This window comes from Pipra filicauda, unplaced genomic scaffold, assembly GCF_003945595.2.
Source record: "Pipra filicauda isolate LSUMZ 115617 unplaced genomic scaffold, ASM394559v2 scaffold45_size4122338_pilon, whole genome shotgun sequence".
NCBI classification, from domain to species: Eukaryota; Metazoa; Chordata; class Aves; order Passeriformes; family Pipridae; genus Pipra; species Pipra filicauda.
In genome coordinates this window covers 3,937,415-3,959,906 of record NW_024104598.1, presented here as the reverse complement: position 1 = coordinate 3,959,906, position 22,492 = coordinate 3,937,415, and the positions used below count along the sequence as shown (strand labels likewise).

General features: G+C 48.0%; 1 protein-coding gene across 1 annotated transcript in view; it reads left to right on the top strand.

The window, feature by feature from the left end:
- PTDSS2 (phosphatidylserine synthase 2) overlaps positions 1 to 21,056 on the top strand; it is a 34,402-nt gene extending 13,346 nt beyond the window's left edge. Inside the window, exons 3-12 of the mRNA XM_027717949.2 lie at positions 817 to 899; positions 6,214 to 6,281; positions 7,970 to 8,104; positions 8,903 to 8,953; positions 10,938 to 11,051; positions 11,947 to 12,065; positions 12,757 to 12,871; positions 14,657 to 14,802; positions 18,889 to 19,074; positions 20,159 to 21,056. Coding sequence (XP_027573750.1) covers positions 817 to 899; positions 6,214 to 6,281; positions 7,970 to 8,104; positions 8,903 to 8,953; positions 10,938 to 11,051; positions 11,947 to 12,065; positions 12,757 to 12,871; positions 14,657 to 14,802; positions 18,889 to 19,074; positions 20,159 to 20,303 — 1,162 coding nt within the window. The 3' untranslated portion in view covers positions 20,304 to 21,056. The remainder of the gene's footprint in view (positions 1 to 816; positions 900 to 6,213; positions 6,282 to 7,969; positions 8,105 to 8,902; positions 8,954 to 10,937; positions 11,052 to 11,946; positions 12,066 to 12,756; positions 12,872 to 14,656; positions 14,803 to 18,888; positions 19,075 to 20,158) is intronic.
- Positions 21,057 to 22,492: the final 1,436 nt, after the last annotated feature.

Genomic DNA, 22,492 nt, shown 5'->3' with positions numbered 1-22,492 from the left:
GGAATTTTTGACACGTTTAAAGGGTGAACAGTCTTCTATTGCTTTTGGTTTGCAACATTTTCTCTCTGACAGCAGAATTATTGGGCATTTTCTGTGGCTCCTGCAGGCTGAGCCATTTCATTTGCAGTCAGGGGTTGCATCATTTGCTGCAAACAGGGAATGAGCTATTTCCCAATTATCCATCCCTTCAGCCAGCACTTAGGCAGGTGATATGAGACAGCAGGATCTAGTGGGAGTTGAGGTGTATTAAAAAGAGCATTTTTGGATCGCTTTGTGCCACTTAATCCATTAAAACCAATGGAACATATCCAAGGCTGTGGGCCTTTGGTATATTTGGGCTCCTGGTCCGATAATTTGTTTTTATTTGATATCTCTGTCATGTTCTTTAGGCTCTGTGTTACAGTTCCAGCCCTTGAAACAGCAAGGAACTGCTGGTGTGGTCTTGTAAGCTCCTGCTTGCCTTGAGCTTGATTAAGAAGCTGTTTTTGGAGCGGGGACAAGTCTAACAGCTTGTTTTTAAATTTCATGGAAGTTTAGTGGAGCAGTGAGAGCTTTCTCACTGCTAAACCCCGAGTGTCTCTGTGACCTGGTGGGAATAAAAGCTGCTCACAGACACAAGGAGGTGTTTGACTCTTGGGGATTCAGGCACTGCCCCTTTGGGTCGTTTTTTTCCTCTGGGTGGTTTCTGGATCCGTTTATGATGGAGTTCAAAGACAAAAGCAGTTCAAAAACAAAAGCCCAGACGTTTCTCCCATCAAAGGACGCGGGGTGAGGAGGAAGAAGCAATAACACAGGTTGTTCTCTTTTCCCTTTCAGAGGCATCGTCGCCAGCATTTTGGTTTTCTTGTGTTTCGGGGTGACCCAAGCTAAAGATGGACCGTTCTCAAGGCCTCACCCAGGTAATCCTCCTTGCTCCTTGGGTCACTCTGAGCTTTCTGACGAGCTGCCTGGTCTGTGGGGGAGGTCAGTGTTTGTGCTGCCTGCAGAGGAGGTGAGTTGTGACCTCAGCAATCCCAGGGGTTCGTCAGCACTGCACACTTATCACGCCGGCTCCACTCCATCCTGCCGGGCTTCCAGGCTGCCTGGAGCACGGAGCCTTTGCTTGGATCTCCCCTTTTGGCTTCCTGTTGTTAAGTGAAAAGCTTTGTGTGAACTGCCAGGTTCTTGAAACCTGAACTTCCCCCTGTTTATACTCTTTTTTTTTTTTTTTTTTTTCCCCTCCTCTCTGTACTGGGGAGAGCTGCTCCCTTTGCTGCTCCCTTTGCTCCGTGTCCATTATCCACAGAAACTGGGAGATCAGAAGCCCTCGATTATGATTTTAAAGACTTCTTGTAAGACTGGAAGTCTTGAAAGTGTTTGAAAGCCCAACACAAACCTCTTCCACATAAATGTAGCAGCGGGTGAAACATGAAAATATTTCAATATCTTCCATCTTTTGCCTATTTTCAGATGTGAATCGTTGAAAGAGAAAGAATTAAGGGAATTTATATGGGCTTAAATAATATTCCTGAAAGCATTGGGCTCTCACTTAAAGCCCAGTGAAGCTTTAAGTGTTTTTTATGCCAAAAATTTAACCCTCCAGTTTAGGAATGAGAACCAGCAGACACCTCAGAAAACTTCAGGCAAAGCAGGAGTGATTCCAGAGCAATGCTCTCTGCAAACCTGGGGGGTTTATTAAGTTTGCATTTCTGGGGCCTTATTAAATAGCAGACTTTAATCTTTCCTCCTGTTACAGTTAATTCTGGTTCCTCCTATGAAATAAACTACTCCTCTTAAGGGCACCGGTGATATTTGGGTGCATTCAGGGTTAGAACATCGGTGGGTTTGGGGTGGAAGCTGGTTTTATTCCCTAGAACAAACCAGTACAAATTGATGATGGGGAAAGTCCAATTTATGGCTAGCTCAGAGATGGTTTATGTTTTTTCTGGTTTATTTTCTGTCTAACGTTGTTATTGTGTTTAAATATCTCTTCTTACTGGGGTTTATCCACCAGATTTATTTACACACAGCCCGCCTTTGCCTTTGCTAAGGCAAAAAAAATATTGCTAAAGCAACAAGTTTGGCTTCTGGTCTCCCCTTCAGTGTAACATTTTTGGCGGTCCTCCTTTGTGTGCTTTGAGTTTTCTGCTTTCAAGTGGCTCCCCAGACCTGCAGGATGTTGCAGCTGTGATTTTTGGGATGGTGTGATGCTTCCCAGTATTTTTGGCAGAGCCTTGATGTCCCTCTTCACGTTCCACGTGCTGCTTTCACGGCTGGATGTCGGTGGCTGGCAGGTGATCCCAAATCCTTCTGGTTCAGCTGATGAGGTGGCAGGAAATGTTCCCGGTGCCGGAGTGTGGAGCTGTGTTACGAGCTCCTCTGTCACTCCAGTCCCTTGGGATCATCTGGTTCTCTCCTTGCTGTCCCTGCCTTCCCTGCTGTGTGTCATTAACCTACTTTTCACTAAGGCCATTAAGGAAACTGATCCCAGCCACCACCTAAATGGCATCTGTCCAGAGTTGGTGGCTTTATTTCTTTTTTTGGCCACCCTTTTAGGATTCCCAGCAATGGCAGCTTTAGCCAGGGGCTCATCCAGCTTTGCCGTTTTCCTGCTGATTTCACACAACCCCCCCTTTTCTCCAGTTTAACTAATAATTTGCTACATGGGCATATTCCATTATGGCCTGACTGTAATCCAGAAATGTGGGACTGTCATGGAAATAAGTAGCTCTGACTGTTTAGGCAAGACTTTACCAACTTACCCTGCTTTTACCCCGTTTTCCATTTCCTTCCTGTAAACCGTCGGCTTTGTTTGGTTCCATCCAAACCTCCTGGCAAAGGAGGAACAACTCCCTTAACCCCAGGGAGCAGAATTGCACAGGGGACAGATCTTAAGCTCTGCTTGAGGGTCCATTTACTGGTGGCTGAACGGCCAAATTTGGGGAGTGGCATTAATTTAATGATAAAATTAATCATGGGTGCTGTCAGCACCAGTAGCCTGTTTCACTGATATTTGCAAATAAAAGATGCTCTTCATTCTCACTGTCAGCTCCTTTCTGGAGCTGTGAACGTGCCAACAGCCTGGTGTTGTAGGAGCTCAGGGATGCTTTATTGCCTTTGTCAAGATAACATGCCCACGTTTGTCATTCCGAAGAAATTTTCCATGGCAGTTATTAATGCCCCAAGAAGTAGCTTTTAATATTCCCAGCCTTTGCCAGCAGTTATTTGGACTTAATACATCGTGTGTGACAGCACAAAGCTGTTTGGGGAGTAAACTGTGAGGTTCTTGAGTAACCCATGGGGGCGGAGGGCTGGAATAGCTGGGAATGAGCAGGCAGAAAGGTGGGGACAAAGCACAGGCCGCTGGTGGCACTGGAAGGAGCAGCCTCGTAATTGTGCAAAATCCTTTCATTAGGACTTTATCCAGGGAATAGCAGTGATCTGCCCCTTCCTGACAGCTCCTGTGACAATTCAGGAGTCTGGGTACTCACTGCAGGCTTTGCATGAGTGTTTTGTTCTGGGGACAGTGATCCTAATTGGCTGGGTGGAATAAATGAGGGCGAGCTGAGCCTTTAACTCAGATCTTTTTCTGCCTTGACGCAGCGTTTAATGTGTTCAGACATTACATTTAAGAGTATAAAGCGGCCCTCCCAGGCTGGGATGAGAATCAGTGTCCCAGCCTCCCAGTCCTGGCAGCTCCCAGCTCCCACAGGTGGTGCTTTGGACCTCAGCTGCCTGTGGAAAAGCCGGAATTGGAGCGGCCCAGTCCCGTGCCCCCTCTGCTCAGCATCCACAGCTCCAGCAGAAGTGCTTGGCTTGGGCAAACCCAAACTGGGATTTTGGTGTTTCTTTACTCATTTAGCCCTTCAGGTGGTGTGGGCCAAGCTCTGACCAGAAGCAGGTAAGAGGCTTGGTTGTGCCCTCTGCTCTCTGGGACGTGTTGATGTCCTCTTCCCAAATCCCTGCAATGGCAGCAGTTTGGGGTTGGATCCCAGGAATCACTGGGTTTTCAGGTGTGTCAATGCTTAGCAGAAGCCTCCTTAACCAGGAGGAAAGCCCTGGTTGGAAGAAGGCAAAATGGCAGGTGAATTTAAGGAAAACAAGTATTAAGAGATCTGCCAAAAATAACTTTACAGCTGGTCCAGGAAGGGAGAGAGAACAGTGTTTGTGCAGCCTTGGAAACGTGGTGGTTCTGGGGTACAGATACAAAGTGTGTTAAAAACTTCTCAGGGACCTCTGTCACAGCACTAAAGCAGAGCCAGATCTTAGTTTTTAATTATGGATTTTTGCTGAGCATATTCAGCAGCTGCCAGAACCATGTGAATAGAGAGGAAGAAAAGCTCAGGTAAGGATTTAGGTTTCTCTGATTTCTGAGCCTCCATCAGGTTCAGACCCACATTCCTGTCTGTGAGCAGTGTTAAAATCTCTCCTACAAGGCTTTATGGGTTAGAAAAAGCAGCATTTTCAGGCATCTGGCAGTGACATTTGAAGGAAGCTCTGCTCGGTTCTGGAGGGAGAAGGGTGGTGATGAAAGGTTATTTCTCCCTGCTGGCTTGAACCTGGTGCCAGCCTGGGAATAGTTTCCTCTCTTCCAAAGAATCCTGTGACCAGTGGAGGGGTTTTTTTGGCTGTTTGGTTTTTCCTAAGCTGTGTTCTGGAACGACAAGAGGGTGAAAGCTGTCACAGAGCTCTGAATTGCTGTTCTCTGAGGGCCACACCTGCCTTTTTCATTTTCTTTTTTTTTTTTCTTTTTTTTTTTTATTTTCCAGAAGTGTCAAGTAGGTGATTTTGATGACACTAATTTAGCACTTTTGCTGAAAAAAAAAGTTCCCACCTTCTCACATTTTGATTTATTTTAATGATGGTGTCAAAAGCAGGTTGTCAGGGACTACTTTTAACAATGTGGGGGATTTGTCGGTAGGTTTGGTTGGTTTTCTTCTTTTTCTTTTTGCTTCTTTGTTGTTTTGTTGGTTTTTTTTTTTTTATAATTTATTTTCTACTCGAGGCTGAATTGGGCACAGGCACATTTTGGTTTGGGTGCAAACAACCCCTGAAAAGCTCTGAATTTAAATATGCACTTGGAATGTCAAGTTCTGCTGAATTACCTGGTGTAGAATTTTTGGATCTGGATGGGGAAAACTGCTGTGTGTGCCCACCCTGGCTCTGCATCGACTTCTTAGGGCAAGTGGGGAGTTCAGAGCCCAGAAATCACTTGGTGGAATAGAGGCCAAACCAGTCTCTGTGCGGAGCAGGAACGAGCCCACGGAGCACAAAACTTCCATCCAGGACAGGCAGAGAGCCTGTGACCCGAGGGCTGAGCCTGTCAGGAGATCTGAGGTGCTGAGGAGGGAGCTGGAAGTGTGCAGACACTGTAATTTGGGCAGCCTTTGGTGTTGCTCAGCGTGAGAAGATCCACAGTCACAGGTCTGGGGAGGGCGAGAGCAGCCCCGGGCTCTGCAGGGCTGAGCTTTGCATCACCTTTGTTGTGGACAGTTTCAGGTGACCTCACATGCCTTGCAACCAGCTAAAACCTTTGGTATGTTATTTTTTTAATTTAATTCCGAGTAAAAGTGAAATTGGCCTTGGGATTTTGAAATGCTTTCTGCCCTGTGAGGGCACAGCCCTGTCTTGAGGCCAAAAGCTGGGCTTCCAAAAGTGGCTCTGCCCGGGCTGGTTGAGCCGAGGTTGGACAGGTCAGGGCACCTGAGATCAAGGAGGACGTTGAGGAAGGATCTAGTTCTTTTCCAAGGACTGCTGGATTCTGATTCCTAACTGGGAAGTGTTTTGTTGGGTGGGAGTGTTCTGGAGCCTGGTCCCTTCTCCCAGATCCAGGTCAGTGCCTGAGCCACTCCAGCAGGTTTGCACAGCAGCCTGTGTGGGAGTGGAAGGTCCTTTCTGGCTGTATCCCTCAGGAGGGGTGGGGAACACCGTGCTTGGGAGCTGGGATTTGTGACTTCTTGGTGGGAGCATCTCTTGAAACGAAATTAGTTCCCAGAGAAGCTGTGGCTGCCCCATCCCAGGAAGTTTTCCAGGCCAGGTTGGACGGGGCTTGGAGCAACTTGGGCTAGTGGAAGGTGTCCCTGCCTTTGCAGGGGGTGGCACTGGATGGGCTTTAAGGTCCCTTCCAACCCAAACCATTCCAGGATTCCATGTTTGGTGATATTGCAGTAAATGAATAATTAACTGCTGGTTTATTGAAAACTTTGTAACATCCCCCCCCATCTCTCTCTGCAGCTTACTGGAGGTTTTGGCTGTGTGTCAGTGTGGTGTATGAGCTCTTCCTCATCTTCATCCTCTTCCAGGTAAGTGACTTAGATCTCCAGTTCCTGAATGCCACTTTATTGTGGAGATCAACCCCTTCGTGGTGTGCTTTTTTTCACCGACAGCAGGAGATGCTCTTCAGTTTTGTGAAATCGAATCTTTGGGCTTTTAAAAGACACTTGGGAGCTGAGGGAAATTATGATATAAAAATGTTTCACCTGCTCTGACCCCCAGATGCCCTCAGCCCAGGGCAGACGCTGGGGTAAAGTGTTCTTAGGTGAGCTGGTTCTTGTTCAGATCAAACAATCAGGAGTTGGTTTTTCACACATCCAGTCTCTGCTCTGCTGGGCCTGCTGTGACCTGGGGGAGAATTCAGCTGGTTTCACCTTCTGAAATACCTTTGACCTTGAATGACAGGTGCTTTGAATATTTGGGGGTTTTGGAATAAACCAGACCTTCACACCCAGCTTTGTCTGGTGGCAGGAGCTGAGGAGGAGGCTTTTTCTAGAAAAACATGCCATTGGTGCTTCCAAATAAAGCAGTTTTTACCATATTCTTTTTTTACCACATTTTTAGCATATCCTGTCCTTCTTTAGTAAAGAGAATTTCCCCCTGACTTTTACAGTTCCATCACTTCTCAGAAGGGCAGAAGCTGAAGGAAATGTTTTGAGGCAATATACTCATCAGGCAGCCTTAAAAATCATTTTAGGTGAGAGAAGGATGAGGAATGTGCTTTTTTTTAAAAAAAAAAAAGTTTGGCCTTTAGAGGCCACATGACTTGAGGAAGTGAGGCTGGAATTGGGATGTGTGGGATCTGCCTGCTGCTGGAGTAGGGCCTTTGCTCTGCAAACAAGGTTTTAATATTGATCAAACCCTTTCCATGTCATCAGAGATTTCCTTTGGTTCCAGCATTTCTTGTTCTGCTTGCCTGTGCTGGTGTAGCTGTGAATTCCAGTAGAAAAGCCTGGAATGGCTTTGCTTTCCCCTGGTAGCACGTGGTATCACCAGAGATTTAGTGGTTAAGGAACTCCCTGTTGTTGCTCAGCTCTTTCTAAAAATACATCCTTGCCTTGCCCAGGTTTAAATAAGGTGAAATTCTGCTGAGCCTGCAGGTGACTGAACTTCCTTACAGCAAACACAAGCTGGCCCGTGGCTGAGCCTTGTCTCAGTGGGTTTATTCTATAATTTTATTATTGCTCTGTCAGTTAATGTTGGCCTTGTCCTGCTTTGCTGCCCGTCACGGATGTCCCAGTGCTTCTGGGGTGAAACCCCTGACCACAAATTCACTGGGAAATTAATGCTCAGCAGGTGTGTGGCTGATCTGCAGGCGAATTCTAATAGGTTTTGGTCGTTTGGGTAATTTCTTCTTGCTGTTTCCTTCGAGTCTCTCACACGTCCTTGAGTGGAAAGGGGTGTTGGGAAGGGTGAGCCCTGTGGAGGTTTTGGGAGGGATGGGGTGGCCCAGAGCAATGCCTTAGGGAACAGGGTTAAGGAGCGCTGATTTCTCATCTTTAAGAAATATTAAGGTCATTCTGTAGGCATTTTCCCCTTACTGTGTAGGCTTGGAGAGGCTCAAAGTCAGGTATATGTGTGAGGCTTCAAAACCCGGATGTAACACAACGAATTTGATAAAAGATCAATTTGAAGATAATCGTTGATCTTAATTCTCTCTGTACCTTCTGTGCACGAATCCTTCCCATGGACCCCTTGTTTGTGTGCTCCTTTGCAGACTGTGCAGGATGGGAGGCAGTTTATGAAGTACATTGACCCACATTTAGGGGTTCCTCTGCCAGAAAGAGACTACGGGGGCAACTGCCTTATTTATGACCCTGGCAACGAGTCAGATCCCTTTCACAACATCTGGGTAAGGAACAAACTCGATGAGTCTGGGCTTTTTGTTAAAAGATTGCTCCACTGAGCTCTTCAGAGTGCAGCTGGGAGTCTGTCTGAGTGCTGAGTCACAGCACAGGCCGTGACTGGCTCTTCAGCTGCCTTATTTCCCTTCTCTTGACCTTCCCTGTCCATCAGGTGGAGATGTGTCTCTGGATCCTAATTGCCTGATTGCCCAGGGGTGAACTGTTTGACAGCCCTTCTTTCTCAGGTTGTTGATGTCAAGTTTGGATTTCTTTGGGTGCTTAAAGAATCTTCTTCTCGGTCAGCTCGGGGCACAAAGTCCATCCCAGAATGGTTTGGGTTGGAAAGGTCCTTAATGATGCAGTTCCAACTCCTTGCCATGGGCAGGGGTGCCTTCCACTAACCCAGGTTGCTCCAGCAACATAAGCTGCACTTTTCTGAGTGCCAGGAACCATCAGGTGGTTGTTTTTTTGCTGGTAAACAGAAGACTCGAAATTCAGGGGCAAAGCAATTATGGTTATTTGCAGCTCTCTGATTGCTTCTGTCCTCACATCAGGCAAGGAACAGGACAGTTCAGCATTGAAGAGGTGGTCTCTGCTCTACCAACGCTATCCTAATCCCAATTTCTGCCCCATAAAATTGCTGTCTTAGCTTGTTTCATCGCTGTACTTGGGAACAAACACTCCTAAAATCCATCAAGTGTTTATGTGTGAAACAACAGAAGTCCATTGCTGCATTTTTCTTGGAGAAAAAAAAAAAAAGACTGTTTCTGTAGTGTAATGACCTACACTCTGTTCTTGGGTTCCAGGACAAGCTGGATGGATTTGTTCCTGCTCACTTTTTTGGCTGGTACCTGAAGGTAAGAATGGCCTTGGTCAGTTATCCCAGGCTGTGTTTGGAATACAGGAAAAGCCTTTTTCCCCCCCCCCCTTTTTTTTTCCTTTCTCCTGCCCATGTTAGGCCACCTCATTCCTGGCCAGAGCTGTGTTACATGGACAGGCTCCCTCCTCCATGGGATTCATTCTGGGGCAGATCAATAAAGACCTTTATTCCTGCAGCAAGAAATGCTGGAATGACCTTTGGAAGTGGAGTGTGGGACAGGCAGTGACAGTCTGCTGTTCCCAAACACTCATAGGCTGCTACTGCTGCTTTCCCAGTGGCATCAAATCAGGATTTTAAACCATTAAATGGGCAGAGATTTAATTCTTGTTACTTTTTAGTCAGTATCAACCAACTGTGGAAGAAATTCCAGCTGTGCTTGTCTCTTGCAAAACATTCAACACGTGGTTTGCTTTGATTGTTTTGGTCTAAATATTATCTTTTTTAACCAGAGCAGACTTACTAACACACTTGATTTTGCCCCCTGCAGACCTTGTGTGGGTTTTTACCCACAAGCCCACCAGAAATAACAATCTGACAAAGCTCAGATCTCTTAAAAACAAAGCTGGAGCTGTTGCTTTGTGTTTTCATTTCAAAAGTGCAGATGTGTTCTGGGAGAGGATTGGGTTGGTTTGGGGTTTCCCCCATAAGCAGAGGTGAGTTTGCTGGGCGTGGGGAGACCTGGACTTCAGCCTATTGGTGGCTTGTTCTGTTAATGAGATGAGTGATAAATTTGGAAAACTTGGGTCTTTCTTGTCCAAGACAAACGAATTAGAAACTTAAATGTCAAAACAGCATTTCAGTTAACATTCCGTGGTTATTTTTACAAATAAATTATACTGAGGAAAAAATGTCTAAATTGTAAAAAAAAACCCCTGCTATAATGCCTAAATTGTGAGTGCCTGACGACAAGACATAAGGGGAGTAGTAACACATTCCTGAGGCACTGAAATGGGATAGAATTCCATATGCCAGTGGGGCTGTTCTTATCTAGGTCTGGGAGAAGCCTGGGTTTTGTCAAAGAGGCTGAGATCAAGGTGAACCCTGCAGGGGTTTTTTCCTGGGCTGCTCAGCTAGACAGAAACTGGCTGCTGGATTTTCTCTGGGTCATAACACATTTGCCTGTTAAATATGCTAAATATTAGCATATTTCTCTCTTAAAAGCTGGAGGGTTGAGTGTGTTGTCCCAATAAACAGAGGTGGGCCGTGTGTTTGGGTTTTTCCCCAGATCTCAGAAGCCACCAGGATGGCAATGTTGGGAATGAATGTGCCTTATTCATCAGAAATTATTTTGGCTTTGTAGTAATTTAGAGCCCGTGAAAAGGCTCTGAAAAGCTTTTTTTTTTGAGCAGTGTTAGAACCTTGCTGCCTGTGGTGGTCGAGCACCCAGTAGTAATTCCCTGCATTTACCTAATTCCCTTCCTGCTGAATCCCATCTTACCTGCCTCTGTTCTTTCGTGGGCTGGGATTTGTGCCATCATCTCCATTTCTGTGCTGGTTTTGCCTGGGGGAGAGTTAATTCCCCTCAGTGTCTTTTGTCTCTTGTGCTGAACATGTGTAGCGTTGAGAGGCCTGTGAGCATTTGGCTTCATCATGAAAATGAAATTTTCCCGAGTCTCCAGCGTTCAGAAAAGAATCAGGAAACAAGATTTTCAACTGTACAAATAACTGGTGAAAAAAAACCCCCACACCGTGTCTGTCCTTTGTGTTCTGAGGCCAGAAGTTTGGAAGTCAGGGAAATGAAAAGTAATAATGTTTCATGCACCGTTGCAAGACTCTAAATCTGAGCAGAGTCTGACCGGGATTTATGGAATGCTCTGTTATTTAGGTTTCTAAGGGGCATTAAGGTGAGTGGTGTCTGGTTCTGCTCTCTCTCTCTGCCGTGCAAGTCGTTTTTGGGATGGTTTTGAGCAGCTGTTGTGGGCGTTTGAAAGACTTTTTGGGTTTTTTTTTCCTGCCTTTAGACGCTGATGATTCGGGACTGGTGGATGTGCATGATCATCAGTGTCATGTTTGAGTTCCTGGAGTACAGCCTGGAACACCAGCTCCCAAACTTCAGTGAATGCTGGTGGGATCACGTACGTACTGCAGGGATCAGGGTTTATTTCACTAAATGGGAATATATATGTTTTATAGGGAGGGGGAGGATGTGGTAAGAGCTGAATCGGATCATGTATGTGTGTGTTTTGTAGCATTTTTGCCACTGTTTCTATAATTTTGTGGGTTTCAAGCCCTTGCACGTGGTAAATATTTTGTTTGGGTTCGTTTCACACCCGGGGAAAGAATCTAAAGCTGAACACTTTCAGATATTTGCTGAGGGCACAAACCATGAAGTCTGAAATTCAGAGAGAGGTAAAACTTGGTGTATAAAGTTTCAGAGGACGATTTTTCTTGCCTGTTAGGAAAAAACCCAACGACCAGACTCAGTGCAATTTTTGTCCAGCTTTTCCTTCTTTGCAAACCTCTCCTTTCTGAAAGCAGTAAATATTACTGTGATTGGAATGTATCTGGTTTATAAAAAGATTTTAAGAGATAAATGTTTGGCCTCACTGAAGAACTCTGGGGTCATTGCAAGTTATGGTTTGTATTCTTGTCCTAAAGTACAGCTTGTGTGTATTTTTCCAAGCCAGAGGGGCCTTCAAGCTTAAAGGGACACCCCTTTTTAAATTATGCTTTGTTTTCCTGTGAGGTGTAAAGTGGTGCCAGAGTGATCAGAATTCTCTGCAGTCAGAGCACACAGCCCTGATCTGGGTTTTTACAGTTGAAGCTCTTTCCCAAGCTTGGAATGATTTGCTCAGTGGCAGTATTTATAAAAGTCAATGCATTATGTATGAAGGCACCAGGCAAAGCTATTCTGCCTTCAAAAAACCTTTTGGAATTAACTCTCTGTGCCCCACTCCTTCGAAAGGGGAGCTGTACCTGTAGTGATTCCCTGTTCCTTCCCCGGCATCACCGTGTGCTTTCTCCTTCCAGTGGATAATGGATGTGATCCTGTGTAACGGGTTAGGAATTTACTGCGGGATGAAGACTCTGTCCTGGCTTTCCTTGAAAACATACAAGTGGCAAGGACTCTGGAACATTCCCACCTACAAGTAAGTTGGGGGGGAAGGAACTCCACGGGCACAGCACAAAGGTGGGGCCTGTACTCGAGATCTTGGTGGTTCCGTTTGGCTTCACGTGGATTAGAGAATTCCTGGGTGTTCAGATGGCTTGGGGATCCAATGGTTTATTGCTACAGGGAGGCTGGTTGGAGAGTTTTATTTAACTTGAGAACGGAGTTGTTGGAATTACGCCTGCGTGTCCTGATGTCGGGGAATGAGGGCATCCTGTGGAAGTGAGCTTATTAATGCAGTTGTTATAAGAAGAGGCAGGGATCCAAGTTGGGATCATACTCTCATTCACAGCAAGGATCTGATTCATCTTCGTGCATTCCCTGGTAACTAGAACTTCACAGGAATTGGGACACTGGGAATTAAAATTTAATAAATCCCTTGTAGGCGTGTACCAGTAATGACCCATCGTGCTTTGTAGTGTCTTTGCTGAGCAGAGCAGAACTGCTGACAACAGTGGATGTAGCGTATTAAAGCTTAAATTGATAGTTAAAATAACAAGCTTCTCTAACTCGGAGTTAACCTCATTAAATTGTGATTTTGATGGAGTAAACGCGGGCATTTTTCAGCCCCGAGTTGGTGTCTGAAATGGAAACACTGCTCAGTGTCTCTTCCCTGCTTTTCATTAAACCTGCCATCATGTTTTGGTTTTTTTTTTTTTTTTTTTCCCCAGGGGCAAAATGAAGAGAATTGTCTTCCAGTTCACCCCCTACAGCTGGGTGAAGTTCGAGTGGAAGCCGGCGTCCAGCCTGCGCAGGTGGCTCGCCGTCTGTGGCATCATCTTCGTGGTGAGGAGACCTCTCTGTCCCTCCTGCCCTTTGGTTTCGTGGTTTGTAGCACAGGGGGTGACCCGGGATGCACTTCTGGGAGGTGCTATTCCTGGAGCTGAGGCCAGAAGGGATCGCTTCCCAACCCCACAGGACTGGGATGTGTGTCCGTGTCTCTGGGACAGGCGACAGATTCATGGCACAGATATTTGCTGAACGCTGTTGCTGGCACTGTGAGCGATACAAACTGGGGTCTGCACGTATTTCAGCAAGTTTCTGCCCCCAAAAGCATTGGTTTGGGGTGTGAGTGGCTCGTTTCCCTCAGTTTTGTGCAGGTACAGGTCACAATGCAGCTGGAAAGGGCTGTACTCAAGCTCCCCAGAGCAGGGCTCCTGAAGCACACTACTGCCTCTGGTAGTATGTTTATACAGGCTTAAATAGTTAAAAAATATAATATTTTAAATAATAATATTTAAAATATATATTGTGTATAATTTTAAAATAATAATATACATAAATAACATTTTTATACAGGCTTAAATAATTCAGTTATCCTAGATTTTTCTTTTTTTATGTCTCGCTGAACACTTAGCACCTGAGTGTCTGGATTCGTTTCATGGGAATGCAGCACCTGGAATTCATACCTGTGACTGTGAAACAGAAGTTATCACCCACATGACACTGATAGGGAGGGTTAATTGGGCAGTTTGAGTGTTTTTTCCCCACTCCTGCCCCTTTCCCAGCCTGAGGGACTTTGGCCTTCGTGCCATCCGGGGGATGTCACTTGGCTCTGCTCTGGGCAACTCAAACTTATTTCAACCCAGCAACTGTGAAATTTAACTAAAAACCACGCTGTGATGCTTATAGTGACACAGGGCATTAACCAGTTTCTGTGGCTCAGGACATGACTCTGTATTTTTAATACAGAACTTGCTAGAACAAGCTCACAATCCCTGGTTTCTGCTGCAGGGGAACATTGGCCAAGCTCACACGGCACACCAGGCTTGCTGAGGCTCCCCTGCTTTGTGGGAGAAGGAAAAGACTGTGTAAATAAAACAGATGTTTCCCCAAATGGTTAGTGGTTGCACCCTGAAGACACTGGGGTTTAGGTGCTGCAGCAGCTGAGGGATTCCAGCGAATTTATACTGGGCTGTGGGATTATGTTTCTTTTAGCAAAACTCAGCTTGAGCTGACAGTTTCTAAGCTGCTTCAGGTTTTGGCTCACTCCTTTGGCTTAAGCAATGCTTAATGCCCTTTGTTATCATTCCTTTTGAAGTGACAGTCTGCTGTCTCTTTACTCCCTTCAGCACATTGCCAGGGCAGCCCACTTGGGAATGTTTTACTCTTAATTTATAACCAAGTTATATATATATATATATATATATATAATTTATAACCAACCTAAGTTGGCTTTGAGGGTGACATTTGCACAACTGTGCAAAGAAAACACAAACCAATTCCCCCTCCCCAGGATGTGCAGCTCATTCCCCTTGTTATCCATCAGCCAGATTTTAAGTGACAGCGGAAGGAGAAGTCGTTGCCTTTAGAATTTGCAGTTCAAGCTCCTCATTTGGAGGTCAAGAACTTGCTCAAAATTTGAGGCAGTGCTTGCCCAGCTTTCTGTTGTGGTTTTTAGAGCCTCTTCCAACCCAGTGAAAACATTTAAAAACCCAGCCGTGGGTGGTGATTGTTGAAGCTGCTGGTGGTTCACTCGGTGACACGGAGCAGGACTGGGAAGTGGGGGGGGGATTCCAGGCTTCACCCACCCAGGTTTTCTCAGTGTAATTAAGATGTCCTTTCTCTCAGTTTTTGTTGGCAGAGCTGAACACGTTTTACCTGAAGTTTGTGCTGTGGATGCCCCCGGAACACTACTTGGTCCTGCTGCGCCTGGTGTTTTTTGTCAACGTGGGAGGGGTGGCCATGAGGGAGATCTACGACTTCATGGACGACCCGTAAGCCCAACCTCTCTGTACTTCCCATGTCCAGCTCCACGTGCTTTGTTTGGAATTTGCTCCGGCTTGTTGGCATCCATCTCAGGCAGCTTGTCAGGGGCAAAAAAAGGCCTAATCCCAAAGCATCTGCTTTGTGTTCCTTTGTTTTGGAGGTCCCACTCTCCCTGGTCAGAGGGCAGCTGTTGTTAAGGGCGTTCTGTGTGCACTGTTCTGAGCTCAGTGTTTCATAAAGGGTCTCTCTGTGGAGAATGGAATGTGTGAAGGAGCTGGAGTGCCACTGGCTCGTGGGCAGGGCAGCGCTGTGCTCCAATTCCAGACTGAGAGCCAGGGACTGCGGTCCTTGGACGTGCCCTCCGAGGACATCAGGGCCCAAACTATAAAAAAAATGGGATTCCTAAGGGCACTTCTTTCCTTGAGCCGTGTTCCCACTGGTCCCTGGCCCTCCGGAGCATTCCTGGCATCCTCTTGCAGGTCAGAGGCCCTCAGTAGCAAGTGCTGCGGGTGAAGCACCACACACACAAGTGCATGTTCTTCAGACTGTTCCCACTCCAGCATCATATTTGTCCTCGCTGCTTTTGTTTCTGCAGACCATGTGAGAGCTGAGAAAGCTTTGTTTCTCAAATATCACCTTTTCTTTTAATGTCACAACTTGCCTGAGCCCACATCCTGAGCCCGAGGCCACACCTGGCTTCCAGGGGTGTTCATTGTCTGTCGCTGACCAACACCAAAAAGTGTCTGTGTTCAGAATTTAGGGTTCCAACATTCTCTGAAGATCAGTTCCCCTTGCAAGGCTTTGGCTCCTAGAACTGGGAAGAAGGGCCAACCCACATTGCTTAGTCGGATTTCAGGACATTCTGCAGTGGCAGCTGCCCTGCCCTTGGACCTACTGGTTTGGGACGTGCCTCCAACTCACAGGTAAGAAGAGGTCTCTGCCTCTCGCTGCTGAGCTCCTCTCCTTAGCTCCATTCATCTTCTGGGCCTTGTGTTTGGGTTGGAAAAGCTCCTCTGCCCTCAGTTCAACCACATGGCATAACACTGACATTTAGGAGAGCCGTCTGTCACCGCTGCCTCGCTCCCGGGGCCGTTTGGTGCCGTTCTTTCCACGAGCTGGAGAAACTCATCCCAAGCTGCATATCCACATCATTGCCCCCACCTCCTGCCATGTTCTGTGGTGGGGAACTGCCCCCCCCAGATTCTGAGGTTCCTGGCTCTGCTTGATGCCCCCCCCAGAGCTGACATCGGGCTGGTCCTGCAGAACTGAGCCCCTGATTTTGCAACCAGCCTTCAATTCCTTTGTGTGTTCCAGGCCATCCAGGCAGAGAAAATCTGCCCCCATTTACCACCTTCACTTGCACATCGTTTCAAACCCGGGATCATTTAGGATTCTTCCCGTGGTTGTGTGGGTAGAAGCTGCTGGGAAGAGCTGGCTGTACCAGGGACTCCCAGCTAACAACACGTGGGAAACCCTCCTGACCTTTTCCTTTTGGGAACTTAACGCTCAGAGATTGGAATATTCCATTGACCTTGACAGAAGCATTGCCTGCTGGTGATAGGATAGCCTGGAATAAATGGATGAGATCTCTTCAGCCAACCCTGCAATGCTGGGTCTAGAAAGCAGTGAAATTCCGAAATGGAGACTCTTCTTCCCACTCAGGATTCTGAGGATCTGCAGACAGTTCTGGGGCTTTGCTTGCAGGACCTTGGGCTGAGCACAGTGCTGGTGGAGTCCCTGGAATTGCCACAGCCCAGGAGGAGGGGTGAAGCTGCCCTCCAGCCCTCACACACCACACTGACCCACACGCTGCCTCCGAGTTCCTGAGGACTGGATGTGTGAAATCTTCCTGACCAGGAATGTCTTAGTGAGTGCAGCAATCTGTAGCATTTGAGCTCGTCATACATTCCTGATTGTAGTCTTCCTGTCGCTTCCAAGGAGTCTGCACAGAGGCCAGGAATTTTAATCTCACTCATCACGTGAAAAAAGGGCTTTTCTTTAAAATCTCCCACGAGTAGGAGGGCAGGAAACCAGGTCTCTTCCTCGGCAGCTTTAGGATCTGCCTGGCTCTTGTGTTGCCTTTAATTCTGTCTGTCATCTGTTCCCCTGATGGCAGAGGAAGAAGGAGAGCAGAAAACTGCCCTCATCATCTGAACAGCTGGAATTCCCAGGGAGACATCTGCCGCTTCCTTTTATCTCTCTGCCAGTGGTTAAGGCTGGTCTTTGCCCATTTAATCTGCCACATGAGCTGAACCCCCTGGAGCAGTTTCTGAAGCCTTTCATGGAGCTGATCCAGGCAGGAGACCTTTCAAATGGAATGCACTCATCCCCTTTGCATCAGCAGTCACCTACCCTTCATTTATTTCCTGTTTTTCCTGGTGCATTTGGATGATTTGGTGTAGTTTGAACTGTTCATTGGTGTCAAACCTGACTCTGGGCCTCGTGTGTAAGAAGCTGTGTGTGTGGTGGGAGATGGACTCCCTGGATTCAGGAGAGGGAGGAGAAGCCCTGTTGGGTCTCCATGCTCAGATCCCTTCCCAGGCACTGACAGTCCAAAGGGATTGGAGCAGATATGAGCAATGGGAATATGAGAGGCAGCAGAATGGATGCCTTGGGGTGAAAAAAACCCAAAAGGACATGGGTGGATAAGGGAAGAGGAGGATCCTCCTGGTGCAGGTCAGCAGCTTTCCCAGATTTCTAGTGCAGGCTGTTACCTGGAATAAGGCTTCCTGAGACCTTCCCATCACCTTTTACTTCTTTAATAACCAGGAATACAACTGATACCTTTCCTAGACTCCATTTTTCCATAAATTTTGATTACAGCAAAGTCTGCGTGAGAGTTTTCTTTAGTATTTCGTAATAATAAAACTTAGCCATCACTCTTTACTACTGCAGCAGTAAATTTTCGTTCCTATCCTGTATTTCTTTGCTGTTTGGGGTACTTGGCATTTCTTTTTCCAGTTCACTGCTTACAAAAACAAATGGAAATGGTTCCTACCAACTAATTATATATATATATATATATATATATATAACTATATGGATTTTTTTATGTTTAAGTATATGGATTTTTTTATACATGTCTGTATGTTTTGTGGGGTTTTTCTGGTTTTGTTTTTAACTTTAAGCTGGTATCTGGTGGGTGTAAATGACTACAGACATATCTGATGGATACCAAAAAAAAATTTACTTTCAATATTTTGTTAAGTGAGCTTTTTAGTTTTTAAAGGAAAAGAGCCTTTTTGTCACCAGGGGTGTGTGACTTCCTGAACCAGAAATCCCATTTATTTAATTTAGGTTCATTAATCTTCAGCCACCTCAGACAAAAGCTATACTCTGTACCACTGGCAGAAATGTAATCACACCAGAAAAATTAATCGTTATGTACAAAAAAAAAATCAAGTTTACATTACATCAGAGCCCCAGAGTTGATGCCTTGGTGCTGCTGCAGCAGAACTTTCCGGCTTTGCTCCCAGACATCCCTGGACTCCACAGCTTTCCTGGCCTGCTCAAAACAAACCTGGGAATCAGGTGTTTATCCCAGGCCTGGTTTGTCCTGGGAGCGAAACACAGTCCTTGGGTCTCCCAGAATCTTGCCTGTTGTTACTAAGCTTTTTTTTCCTTTAAAACCCATTCCAAGATCAGTAGTGGCAGCTCACCGAATACTTTTTTTTTGGGAAGAGATTAAGTTCCAGAATGCAATCCCAGAAGGATTAGATATGTTTAAGGCAGCGTGGCTGAGGTTTGCAGAGGAAATCCAGGGGCAGAGCTCCCGTTTGGTACCATACCCTGAACATCTGCTGGTCTCAGGCTGATCAGATGATTGATTTATGTGGATTTACCTGAGCATGGGGACGCTTCCCTGCATCGTGTGGGGATGAAGTTTAACTTTTCGTGTGTTTTCAGAGCCTCTGAGAGGAAACCAAAGTAACACCAACATGAAAGTTGTCTTAACGCGTGTGTGATCCAAACTAGACTCGCAGAACTGTGCAGAGCTGACTGAAATTGCTCTCCCAGCTGTACTTTTATGGAGGTTTCTCCGAATCCTTCGTCTGACAGCAAGGAAATGTCTTGTCTGTGTGTTTATTTGGCAGGAAGTTCCACAAGAAGCTGGGCCAGCAGGCCTGGCTGGTTGCTGCTATTACTGCCACGGAGTTCCTGATCGTGGTCAAGTACGATCCCTACACGCTCACGCTTTCCCTGCCCTTCTACATCACCCAGTGCTGGATCCTGGGGATTATCCTGGTGCTCACCTGGACAGCCTGGCGCTTCTTCATCCGGTCAGTGGGGTGGGATGTGCTGCATCTGGGTTTTAGGGGGGTTTGCTCGACAGCCCCTCCTCAGATGTGCTGTTGTTACTGGAGAGGGAGCACAGCTCTCCTGGGTGGCTGCAGCTGTTAAATGAACAGGGAGCTCTCTGTGCCTGATCCCTGGAAGTTTTCTTTCTGGATCACCTTCTCCCTGCCCATGGAACAAGTTGGCCTTTGAGGTCCCTTCCAGCCCAAACCAGTCTGGGGTTCTGGGAAGCTTTGTGGCCCTGCCTGTGTTTGTGCTGCTGCAGGAGGAGGCAGCAGGGAAGTGCCTGACTGCACCAGTGCTCCCAGGGGAGGGAAGGTGGGAGATGGGATCGGGGTTTTATTTTCCCTCCATGCTAGACTGAGGTGTTTCCAGCTTCATTACCAGAACAGTCTGAGGTTGTCTGAGCTGTCCCAGCATCGGGACAGGGGAGCCAAGTGATGTGTGTTTGGTTTGGATGCTGCTCTGAGCAAGTCCATGGAAAGCAGCTGCACAGGGCTCAAGGAATTGGTAGTCTTCCAGTATCAGAAGGGGCCTACAAGGAAACTGGAGAGGGACTCTGCATATGAGGGAGTGACAGGACAAGGGGCACTGGCTTCACACTGCCAGAGGGCAGGGTTAGTTGGGATATTGGGAAGAAATCCTTCCCGGTGAGGGTGGGGAGGCCCTGGCCCAGGTTGCCCAGAGAAGCTGTGGCTGCCCCATCCCTGAAAGTGTCCAAGGCCTGGTTGGAGCAACCTGGGCTGGTGGAAGGTGTCCCTACCCATGGCAGGGGGTGGGAACTGGATGGGCTTTAAGAGCCCTTCCAACCCGAACCATTCCATGATTCCTTGAACTGCGGCGATGTGTGCAGGAGGCAGCGGTGGCTGTTGTGCTGTGGCAGAGGTGAGAAGAGCCAGGCCACCAGCAAGGAACACAAACCTCCAGTGCCTCAGTGCCATCAGCACTTGTAGAAACGTCAGCCGGAGGCTCCAGTGGGTTAAATTATCCCAAGGGAGCTTCACTCAGGGCAGACTTCCTTGCTGCTCGTGCTGCAGGCTGGAACTGTGTGCCGTGTGTTTGCTGCAGGGACATCACCCTGCGGTACAAGGAGATCCGGCGGCAGAAGCAGGAGCACAGGCACGAGAAGGACAAATGCCTGAGCAACGGGGACCGGCACTCGGCGCCGCTGGATGAGCCCAACGGGAACAGACCCCGGGAGAGGAAACTCTGAGCAGCAGCCGCGGGGCTGACGGGAACTCGTGGTGCTCGAGCGGGCCTGGGGCACAGTCCCAACCTCACCCTAACTCCTAATTGTCATTGTTAGCGTTCCAGCGTGTGGGAATCCCCTGGGGGGGGAAGGATGGCACGGACACCCCCCTTCCTTTCTCCTCCTGTCGTCGGAGAAGGTCTGTGTGGAGGGAAGTCAGAGCCAGCACCGCACAACAGGGACCTTCAGCGGGTGCTGTGTGTCCTCCAGACCGGGTGTGGAGGCGGGGGCTCGGAGCACAGCACGCAGGGATCTGCTGCTCTGTTCCCAGAGAACTGCGGGAGTCCCACGGGGCATTCGGGCATTAGGAACACTTGTTCTGGGCTGTACAGAGACCAGGCACGGGAAATGAGTTCTTTCCTTCCTGCTGAAACTACCTGGAGCTGTGGAGGAGGATTGGGCGAAGTGTTCGGCGAGAGGAACGCGGGTGAACTGAGCCCTGTGACCGAGCTGCTCCTTGCACAGGATGAACCACACTACACTGCTGGTCCAGCCCCTCCACGGGGGAATCTGACTTGACTTCCAGCATCCTGGAGCGGCCTGTGGTAGTTTCGTGGTGTATCACAGCTCTGGGGAGACAGGCAGCTTCTCCTTAGCTCTTATTTTTAATTTCTCTTTTAGTCTTGGTCATCTCTTAAATGTAAGGGAAGGTGAAGTGAGAAAGGTCAACCTGCCTTCGCTCTGCGGAGTAAAATGTGTCACAAGCAGAAACTGGGAGTTGCTCCGTCAGTCTGAAGTTATTTGCCTCGTCCTCAGCTGGGTTTGTGTCCTCACCAGGACGGTCTCGCTCCTGGGCTCTGGCACGCTCACCCCTCATCACTGCCCTGTTCCTCCCGGGGTAGCTCCGGAGTGAGGAATCTCTGAGTCCAGCAGGAAAAGCTGTTCCCTGCAGTCCCACGCCCGGCCTCTGTCCCTGTGCCACCCCCCTGCCAGCAGCAGGCCCAGGCCAAGCCTGTCGTCCCTGGCACGGTGTGGCCTGGGAGGTCTGAGCATCCTGAGCCAGGCAGTGTTTGTGCTGGTGACTCAGCATCCTGGAAAAGGAATTGGAAACCTGGGCTGCTTTTTTTTTTTATCCCCCAGGTCGTTATTCCCAAAAAGTAAGAGCTCCAGTGAGCATGGATTCTGTACCCTCTGCTCTGAGCCCTCATGGCGCCGTCCCGGGCACCGGTGTCACTGCTTAAGTGCTCTGGTCCAATCAGGCTGCCAAAGGGTGCTTTTCCAGGGAAGTGTTTATCCAGAGGAAAATGGCACAAATGCCACAGTGTAATTCCAAGGGCGTAACCCCAGATTTTGGAAGTGGCAGGAGCTTGCAGGGCTGCTGCCTGGTGAACATCCACAGTTTTGATCCGGTTTGGTCTCGTATGGGAATGACAACCAACACCTGCATTTTTCCCAGCTTTGGCGTCCCAGGTACTTCCCAGCCATAAAAAGTGGTCAATGGGCAGTGTGGAATTCTTGGATCACCGGTTGGGGTGGTGGTCAGGTGACCCAGGGGGACCCGTTACTGCACACCCTTCCCACCAGAGGGCCTGCGCTGGCATCACCCGGTGAGGAATCCCGAAATATCCTGGAGCTTTTTACCTAATACAGGAAACACTGGCTCGCCTGCATCCATCTGACAGCTCCCAGGTAGTGGATCCTGCCCGTGTAATAAAGCCCTGTGTGCAGCGTGTTCCTTGGGACAGCGTGTGCCCTTGGGTCCCCTCTTGTCACCTCACACGTGGAGCTGGGGGGGCTGAGGGGGCTCCACCCCCAGCACACTGGATGGATGATGGATGCTGCGCCTCCAGGTAAGGAACATGTCCCAGTTTTCTGGGAAAAAGGTGGGCTCTGATCATGGCAAACTCAGCTGGATTTAGGAATCCCTTTGTGATCACCTCGAGGTGCTCCAAGCAGCCTCATGGGGAGAAGCCAACAGGCCTCGTGGGAATGACGTTTGGGGTGGCCTAAAATAGGACTATCCCTGTGAAGAGGGCAGAGGGGGCAGGCTCCTGCTTCCACACACAGATGTATCCAGCTCTCCTGGGTCAGGAAGCTGGAACAGGTCTGTCCCACCTGTGGTTACACCCTGACTTCGTAATGATGTTGACCAAAGGTAAGTGTTGGCTTCAAAAGGGAGGAATGTTTAATAGGTGAGTTGGTGCCTGTGTGAG